At 53.1% G+C, this 9,379-nt stretch overlaps 1 protein-coding gene across 1 annotated transcript in view; it reads right to left on the reverse strand.

Annotated features, from left to right (window-relative positions):
- MAP1LC3A (microtubule-associated protein 1 light chain 3 alpha) overlaps positions 1–8,950 on the reverse strand; it is a 10,747-nt gene extending 1,797 nt beyond the window's left edge. Inside the window, exons 1-3 of the mRNA XM_009869923.1 lie at positions 8,841–8,950; positions 8,370–8,401; positions 4,880–4,935 (exon numbers count right to left, since the gene is read on the reverse strand). Coding sequence (XP_009868225.1) covers positions 4,880–4,935; positions 8,370–8,401; positions 8,841–8,950 — 198 coding nt within the window. The remainder of the gene's footprint in view (positions 1–4,879; positions 4,936–8,369; positions 8,402–8,840) is intronic.
- Positions 8,951–9,379: the final 429 nt, after the last annotated feature.

Consider the following 9,379-nt stretch of genomic DNA (forward strand, 5'->3'; position numbering starts at 1 on the left):
CTCCATCTTTTGCCCATTGCCCCTTGTCCTGGCACTGGACATCCCTGAGCAGAGCCTGGCTCCGTCCTCCTGACACTCCCCCTTGACGTATTTATACCCATGAGTGAGGTCACCCCTCAGGCTCCTCTTCTCCAGCTGCAGAGCCCCAGCTCCTCCAGCCTTTCCTCCCCAGGGAGATGTTCCATCCCTCCATCATCCCTGGGGCTGCGCTGGACTCTCTCCAGCAGTTCCTTGTCTCTCTGGAGCTGAGGGGCCCAGAACTGGACACAACAATCCAGATGTGGCCTCCCCAGGGCAGAGTTGAGCCCGAACATTATTTTTTCACCACGAGGCAAGGAGTTCACATGAATCACTTTCCCAGGTCTTTTCCAAAAATACCCAGGAGACAAAGGGTGTGTGGACAGTGGTGGGATGGAGCAGCATGCACAGACCAGGATCCCCAGAAGATGGCTCTGTGGAGCCAAAAGCAGCAAGCAACCTCTAGGAACATCGATTTGCCTTTCCCTTCATCGTTTGTTGACACATGAGCCTCTAGCAGCAGCAGCAACAACTTAACTCCTGCTGCCTTGTGTGCACCAAAGCCAAATCAGAGGCTCTGGCTGGGATGCTGCGGTGTCACCAGGGAGCTGGGAACACCTGATGAGCTCCTCAGGCTGCAGGGCTTATCTCAAGGCCCACCACGATGGACCAAGCCATGCTACAGGCAGTCCCAGGACGAGGGAGCAGCGCAAAGGGTCTCAGCGAGAGCTCTGCACCTAAATGTCCTCCGAAGACCCCACCCTGGACAAAGCTCACAAAAGGGGAACCCAGGAGCCCGAGGGCTGGACTGAGAGCTTATGAAGGCCCCCATGAGTCCACCAATGTATTCTCCCTCTGACCATGCTTCCTCTTGATAACTAACAGAGAAAAAAAAAGGGAGAGACAGAGAAAAAGACCAGGGAGAGCCAGGCCCTGCTCCTGCAGCCCCTTGTTCAAGAGAGAGACCATGTGCTGAAAGAACAACTTTCTGCAACAGGCTGAAGATTCAGGGTGTCGGGACACCCCCTGGCAACCTGCTAACATCCCTTCCTCCCTGCAGCAGGGCAGAGGAAGGACAAAGACAAGCAGAATCATCCTACTGTGGATTAAATTGAGCCTTACTCGGGCAGACAAGTACTTTGGAAATGAACAGTCTCGAAGGGCTGGACACTCACCACAGCCACCTGCAGGGATGCTGCTCTGGCCGCTGGGAAACATGAAGGCAACAGCGCGACCTTGAGTTTCCAACAGCAGTTTGCACCAAGGGGCAGCTACTCTGTTTGTGTGTGTACCTTTACACACAGGAGGGACCTGTACACCTGGACTGTGCCTCGTGTCTCACATACATCTAAGGAGGAACAGACCCAGATGTCTCCAACTACCAGCCAGTTCCATCCCCCAAAGAAAAGTCTCTGCATTAGTCCAAGAACAGGGCTGAGAAGGATGTCCTGGGCTGTTAAAGCAGCAGCTGCCTTTTGCCCCGAGCAGACAGAAAGCCTGTCATGAGAACAGCTCCCAGAGCTTCTGTTTCCAGACCGTGAGCTGCTATTTGGGTAACCCAGCTACAGGAACAGGTGGCCAATGGACAAAACGTTCTTGTCTAGAGAAACGCATGATCAAATGCTAATATGATATTCCTGTGGCCACCGGGCTTGTATCTGTAGCTACCTCCTCTCATCTATCCTCTTCCAAGCTCCTGCCTCAGGCCAGGGGGTTCCTCAGCGTGGGACAGCTGCTCTTGCAGTGGGAACCCACCACAGATATCCCTGTGGAAGTAACACAAGCTGGGCACAGGTGGAAAGGCTCAGGGCAGAGCCTGGGGTCCCAGTTCCATCGCACTGGGGGCTTGGGCAGCACTTATAAACTCAACCCTTGCTCTGGGACCAGTGTGCAGAAGAGGAAAGCAATTTTTGGCAGGGAACGGGGGGAGATCTGGCAGCCTGACAGAGGCAAGGCTGCCACTGCTGCACGGCCTCAAGGTCCAGCCAGCAGCAAGGATGAGAATATATTCCCTGCAGGCAAACAAACATGTATATGTAACACGTACGCACCTGCAGACACGGCCAACCACAGCGATTAACAGTGACACGCAGAGCACTCACGTGAACACCGGCAGCACCAACTGCCTCATCCTGGCCCCTCTGGCTGAGCAGCGTGGAGGTTCTCTATTAGGACTATAACCAGGAAACCCCCTCAGACCAAACAGTGCTCTTGTGTGGATCCACCTTGAGTCCTGTCAGCCCTGAACGCTGAGTCTGCAGCTCCCCAAAAAAGCCCTCGCAGGAGCCCAGGTAAGATTGTTCCTTCCTCCAAGTCTGTAATTTGGGTTTCTACCCACCACCGTGCCGGGACAGGGCATTATTTGGGCTCCTTCACCTGCCATTGTCTCCTTGAGCTCCTCTGTAGGTGTGCACACAAGATTTTTATCAGAAAACCTGACAGGGACCTCTCTGCAGAGGCCAGACATGCCTTCAGCCATCCCACTGGCACAAGCCCTCTGCAGCAGCACAGCCCATGACTCACCAGGTCTGGCTGAACTCAGCCTTACAGTGCTTTGGGAATTGGTTTGCTCCCAGTGCTGCCCAGCACAAGCTGTTCCCCAGTGATTTTAGACCCTCCAAGGCTCAGTGGAGCTGGCTTAAAGCTTGCAGCTGCTCCCCACCAGGCCCCAGATGCCTCCATCAGCAGAGCCCCTGGCAGGAGGTGGGAAACACTGGGGAGCCGCCAGCTCTTACCTCCTTTGTTACTACACGTGCTGGCGAGGTGCCCTGGGATGCGATTTCCCTTCCAAACACAAGCAGAGAACTCCATGCCTTGGGTTATCCACTGCTTTGTTCCTGGTGGGCTCAAGCAGACAGACCACCAGCTGCGTGCCCACACAGCCCCCCACACGCACGGGGCTCAGCCCCTTCCTCAGCCTCCTCTGGAAGTGCCCTCATGGCAGCAGCAGAGAAAACGCCCTTCCCTGGGCACAAAGCCAGGCCACGCACTCTGCAAATCCTCCCGGCCCTCCGTCAGAGCAAAAGGGGGACTCGCTCAAGGGTTTTGCGTGGAAACAGGAGATGCAAGAAGAGGGTGGCAGCTGCAGAGCAGCTCGCTGTGATTTCTTCCAGCAATACGGCAGTGACCCGGGCCATCTTCCCCGTAACTCCCCTGTGCTAATTCCAAGTGCCTCTCCGGGGAATCCAGGCACTTGGCAAACACAGCTCCTGCCTTTCACAGAAACCTGAGACCCTCCTGCGGCAAACCTCCCCACCCTGCAGACCCCCACACCATGCTCTGTTCTGCAGCATGAGGCTTTGCTTTGCCCCGAAAGCTACAGGCAGCAACATGCAGGAGCTCTACGAGGTAAAAAAAACTAGACACAACGTCAAACCCGGTGCCAGGGTCTAACTGGGCCCAGGCTGGACCTCCACAAGGCCTTCAACACCCTTCTTCCCTCCTGCTCAGGTCTTGGCTAAACCTCCTTTCACACACACAACTCCCCAGGGTGGATGGGGCCAGGTCCTGCTGATGCAGAAGCCTCCTCCTGGGGCACGTGGTGTGGGACCCCAACGCGAAGAGCACTCCAGCCAGGGAAGCTATGCCCCCACGTTTCAGTAATGCTGGTAAAATTCTGCGTGTGGATCCGGTGCTCTGGCTCCTTCTGTTCAGTTCCCAGGCAACACGCGTTTGTGTACAGGCACTTGATACACGCACGTGTGTGTATTTTATGTGCAACTTATTTTTAGCCTGTCCTTATTGCTAAAGCCTTAAGGCACCCTAATTAGCTCTGCCACAACTCCGGAGAAACACAGAGCCAGCCTAACGCCATAAAAACCCTGTTAAAAGCAGTGGTCAGTAAATATGTAGATGCTTCCCAGAAAGATTGTGGAGTCTCCATCTCTGGAGACTTTCAAAACCCGCCTGGACACGTTCCTGCGTGACCTACTCCAGGTGATCCTGCTCTGGCAGGGGGTTGGATTAGATGATCTCCAGAGGTCCCTTCCAACCCCCAACATTCTGTGATTCTGGAATTATGAGCAGTGGTGTTCAGTGCGCTGCAAGGGGCACGTCCTGCTCTGCCGAGCTGATAACACATGAACACCACAGCTGTGGTGGAAGAGAAAGAATTTTCTGCTAGAAGATGCTGTGCTAAAATCAAAAGAGCAGCAAGGCAGGAAGGGACTAATGTGTGCCAAGAGCAGTTTGAGACATTAAGCCTAGAAGACCAAATATCAAGAGACTGTAGGCATTTTTAAGACAAGGTTGATGTTATCCAACACTGAGAGCGAGCTCAGCTAGGAACACGATTCATTTTCCGGTCACACATGCTATGGCATTGCAAATAGTGACTCAAGCAAGCCCCAGGAACGTTATTTCTCTAAGTTCTCCGTCTTCTCAGGAAGAGAAGCAAACGCTCGGTTTTGTTATCCTGAATTATCCTGACAGAGTCTCTCTGCTTTCAACACAGCGAAGATCATCTCGCACGTCTTTCTCTGGGTAGAGATACGGAATTTCCTTACCAGGAAAAGTCAGGTAGCTGTTGCAACAACGCCACAAGAAACAAACAAAAAGAAGTCATTTCAGAGTAATCTCCTGCTGCACTAGCTTGGAAGTAGACTTGAGATCAATTCAGCTCCTTGGCTCTAGGACAGGCACAAAGCTTAAGAGGAAGACTGCATTTTGTACTGCTGAGAGTGCGGTTTGCCATCGAGCAGCTGGCAGGCACAAGGCACTGGAGGCTTACGGAGAGCGTCCTGTGTTGATCCTGCAGAGCAAAGGTTTGTAACCTCCATGGCTGGCTGGTGTGGGCTACCCAGCAGCTCAAAGGGGTCAGGAGAATAAAATCTGGTGCAGAAGAGCCAGAACGGTAACTTACCGGGATTTTGTTCGGATGCTGCTCTCGGATCTGCTGTACTTCTTTACAACGATCCGCTGGAGAGAAAGAAAGAAGCAAAGACACAAAGTTAGAATGGTCTGGCTGTGCCAGTTCAGGCAAAAACCGAGGCAGTCGCCCTGCAAGCCACAAGCTGATAGAAATGGACATTGAGGGGAAAAAAAAAAGAAGTAAATTCTGTTCATTCTGTTCTGAACATTTCACAGCAGGGAGGTGGTCAGCCAGATGGCAGCTTCGGTGGCCAGCCCCTCACGGCCTTCTATCACTCCAAACATCCCCCAAAGCAGGGACACACTACCCTGCTGGTAAAACTGGGCAACACACGTGGAACCAAGCGGCTTAAAGAAGATGACAAGGATTAACAAACTGTGTTCCTATATCTATCTTAAACAAATGCAGCTCGTGACTACCAGTGCTGGGCAGCAGCATGGCTTTCGGGTCTCAGCTGTGAAGTTCAGGCTGTTTGTGTCTCCTGGCTGCTTCCCCGGAGGAGATGATTCTCCAACTGGGGCTGGGTTTTAGCCATTTCCTTCTGCCTGCTGCTCCCTTCCAAGCGCTACCTGGCACAGAGCCCCAGGCCGAGAGAGACACCTTGCCAAGGAGGACTCCTTCACCGTCGCAGATCTACACAGCAGCTACCACAGCCACTGGCCTGACAGAAAGGATTTCTGAACCTGCTGTTGAAACAGGAAGGAAAACTTGAGCAAGGTGATGATCCACATACTAAAAGGCTTTTTTCCTGCTGTTGTTCTCACACTTGCTAGCCTGTTTTCCTCCAGAGTTCATGTTTACTCACACACACAACAGGCACCAAAGCTCGCAGAAATGCCCCCTCACTCCTTCACCAGAGGGTCCTTCACCTTCCCCAATCCAAAGCAGCAGAAAGGAGGGGAAGAAGGCAGACCAGGGCCAGGTACAGCCCTACAACAGCCCCTCGGGAGTGCCCGGGGGCAGCAGTTTCATGGATCATGGTAGGTAAGCCAGGGGGTGAAGGCCAATGATTACAGACTGCCTAGAAATGCAACATCCAGGTATCAGCGAGACCTGTCCCGGGATCATCCTGCCACACACGCAGACGCTGGCACAGCACCAGCTTCCAGCTCCACTCCCCTGACCTGCTTCAGGCAGCCCCGGTCTCTCCCAGCGCACCAGGATCGCGCAGGGCAGGGCGAGCACTCGTGTGTTTTCTCCTCACGAACCCTGGGCATTTCTCCTCCAACTGACATTAAAACCTTATTGCTTACAAATTGAATTTGGGTAGATACTGCTTTGGGAAGAGACTGGAGTTTCTTCAGAGACTGCAAGACTATAAAATCACCACATCACAGAAGATGTTTTTGAGGAAAACATCCCACTGGTCAGAATCACCAGACCTTTCTTCTGTAGGACTCCACCGGCCAGCAAGACTGAGCAAGATTATTTGGATTTAACGGAAAGCTTGGGCATATTTGTTCTGGGTTTTACAACTGAAGATGCAATTCCACGCGTTTCCTTTTTCCATCCAATGCTCCAGGGCACCCAGAGTTACCCTTGGGCTACAACTTTCCTCCCGATGTCCCAATCAGCAAGGAGTGACGTGGATAAAAGCGTCGCACGTGACGCGGGCGCAGCAACGCCTCCTCGGGAATGCTGAAGGACGCCCAACCTGAGGAGCCAGCTGGGGGCTTGTGCCCCCAGGTGCTGCAGAACTCCGCTCTGATGTGTTCACTGTGCACAAGCTTCAGCACCTGAAAGGCCAGAGAGCCGGAGCACAAGCAGACAACACTTGTCAGCAAGTTCTTTAGGCAGCTCAACGACAGCCAGCTCAGGTTTTAACGGAGCCAATAGAGAGCTGCATCCTCACGGCTGGCTAGTTTTTCCAGATTTGGTTCCCCCCTATCCTGTCTCTCTCGCTCTCTCCATACTATGAGGTGACCATGTGGATGAACTTCCCAGACATGGAGCTGTTTGCACAGGAAGCCCCTACAATGCAGATAATTACCAGAAGGGTCCGAGAAGCAACCCACCAGAGGGGGATTTGCAGCCTCCGCCTGTTATCATGGCCAGTCACGTTGATAATCTCAGAGCATCCAACTAGTCCAGGCTACGCGTGCCCAAGGGCAATCACGTGCCCAACGCCCCCTCTCGCTTCCTGCAAGCACCACCAGCTCCAGCACAAGGCTGGCAGCCACCCCCGCCTTGGCTTCCACAGAGGAGTCCCCTGTCCATCACACTGAAAGGGATGCCCCATGGAGGATCTTGGCATCATTTCGGTTGGAAAAGAGTGCAACCATTAACCCAGCACTGCCAGGTTCACCACTAGACCCTGTCCCTGAGCACCACATCTACACGGGTTGGAAAGAGCTCCAGGGGTGGTCACAGGTACGGTGTGGTCTTTGTGACCACAATCCCTCCTTGCGACTGGCCCCTGGCTGGATTTAACTCCACTCACCACAGCAGCCAGCTTCTCACCCAGCAAAGGGTACTCCTGTCCAAGCCACGAGCAGCCAGTTTCTCCAGGAGAATGCTGTGGGAAATGGTGTCAAAGGCTTTACTGAAATTGGCACAGACAACATCCATAGCCTCTCCCTCACCCGTCTTGCTGACCTCACACTGAGCAGGAATAAAGCAGTGATAAAGCTTTCAACCAGCCCCAAGTCTGATGGGCCACAGAGGCAGCTCCCCTGCCCCTCAAAACCTGCCATGGCCCCAGGAGCTAGTCCCTCTGCGTTTTTGCAACCTCTCTAACCCCGGGTGACCCATGAGAGGTGGCCAATTGTGCAGATACCACCATGCAATGCTAGTAGGTGCTACTTTGCTCCTAGGGCCGCCGGACCCCTGCAGCAGGTACCTGCAGCACTTCTTCGTCTCCCCAGGAGATGCCCATTTCAGACATTTCATTCTGAAATGAAGTGCCTGAAGGAGCAAGTCCACCTAAGCTGTTCAGGTGCCTGGAGATTCAAGCAGAAGTTTCCAGATCATGTGAAGCTCAGCTAAGGAGCATGCTCAGTCCCATCCTAGCCTTGGATATCCAACCAAGCGGGCTTGGGAATCAGGAGAAGCCACCCTGCATCAAACCCCACCCCAGGGTAATTCTGCACACACAATAGTCCAGGCACTAGAGATCCCCAGGAAGAAATAGGTGATGGTCACCCACGCCCTCCCCAACCTGGAGCGGATGCTTGAGGACGACGCCATTTCTCACGAAAGCAACTGCACAGCCAGGCACGGCTATAAATATCACCTTTAATTTGGTGTATATGTAGCCTACCTAAGACACAGGAATAAAGAGAAAAGCACTGAAGGGCACTTCAGAGGGACATCAGCGGAGATGCCAGCCCAGCAGCCAAGCTCCCACCGCGCACAGCACCACGGCTGGGTGTGCTCCCTCCACCCCGTCACCAGTTTCGCACTCACGTTTCACACACCGCAGGTCTGACTTTATAAGCCTTGTGCTCCTCCTGCAGCTCTCCCAAATCACAGCTGTGCTAACCAGGGTTAAGACTTTCCCCTTTTCCGCAGCACCTGGCTACAGTTAAACCTCAGCCTGTGCGTAAAGTGAACCAGAACTGCTTAAGCAACCCAGTCCATATCTACACTTTTTTTTTTCTCCTCTCCTCGGGCCCCCTCCTTGCTGCAAGAAGTGAAACACCACACCCGCCGTCAGCAGCTCCAGGACTCCAAGCAAAGAGGGGACAGAAGGGCTACAGCTGCTGTGCAGAAGGAGCTGAACAAAAATTAATGAACCGAGCACCAGCCCCGCTCCCAGGGAAGCTTCTCCCCAGCATCAGGATGCGAGAGCTCGAGATGGCAACAAGATAAAAACCACACACTCCTTATTGGTTACTTCCTAGTGAAATTTCACTGCTGGAGCCTATTGGAAAACAGGAGTATTTTTGTAGCATTGCATATACCAGGAAAATTGCCTATTTCTCCTTCAGCTGCCGTTGCAACTGTTAAGTACCGACAGCAGAGCTTGTAAATCGTCCAAAACACCAGAATCTCAGCTGCGTTCTTGACTGAGGGCCTTCCCAAGCTGTTCTCCCCAACATGTCCGTACACAACGTATCCCATGGCATTGCAGGATGAGATCATTTCTGACAGTTAAGGGAAGGAGTAGAAAATTTTGAGCAAGATTTGCTGAGCATTTAACCTTTTTTAATCAGCAGTGCCCAGGAATCCCCAGCTACGGAGGACAGGTCTCTGCTACACCAAGCGCCACGCAGACACAGGACGAAAGGCCAGCCCTAGATGTAAAAAGAACTGGACAAAAGATACAGATGGTGGAACAGGAGGAAAAGATGTGGCAAGTTGTCCAACAGTGCTGTTGTGTGAGGGACAGCACTTTTCAAGAGACACCAGACAGGCACTGGGGCAGCCGATGGAATGCTGGTAAGAAAATACCATTAAGAAACAAAACCACCACCTGGAAATGTCCCACACGTGTGGCTTTCTTGCTGCCATCCACAGCACACGCCACCAGCCAGCTCTGGGGTGGATGTG

The sequence above is a fragment of the Apaloderma vittatum genome, unplaced genomic scaffold, assembly GCF_000703405.1.
Source record: "Apaloderma vittatum isolate BGI_N311 unplaced genomic scaffold, ASM70340v1 scaffold8940, whole genome shotgun sequence".
Classification (NCBI taxonomy): domain Eukaryota; kingdom Metazoa; phylum Chordata; class Aves; order Trogoniformes; family Trogonidae; genus Apaloderma; species Apaloderma vittatum.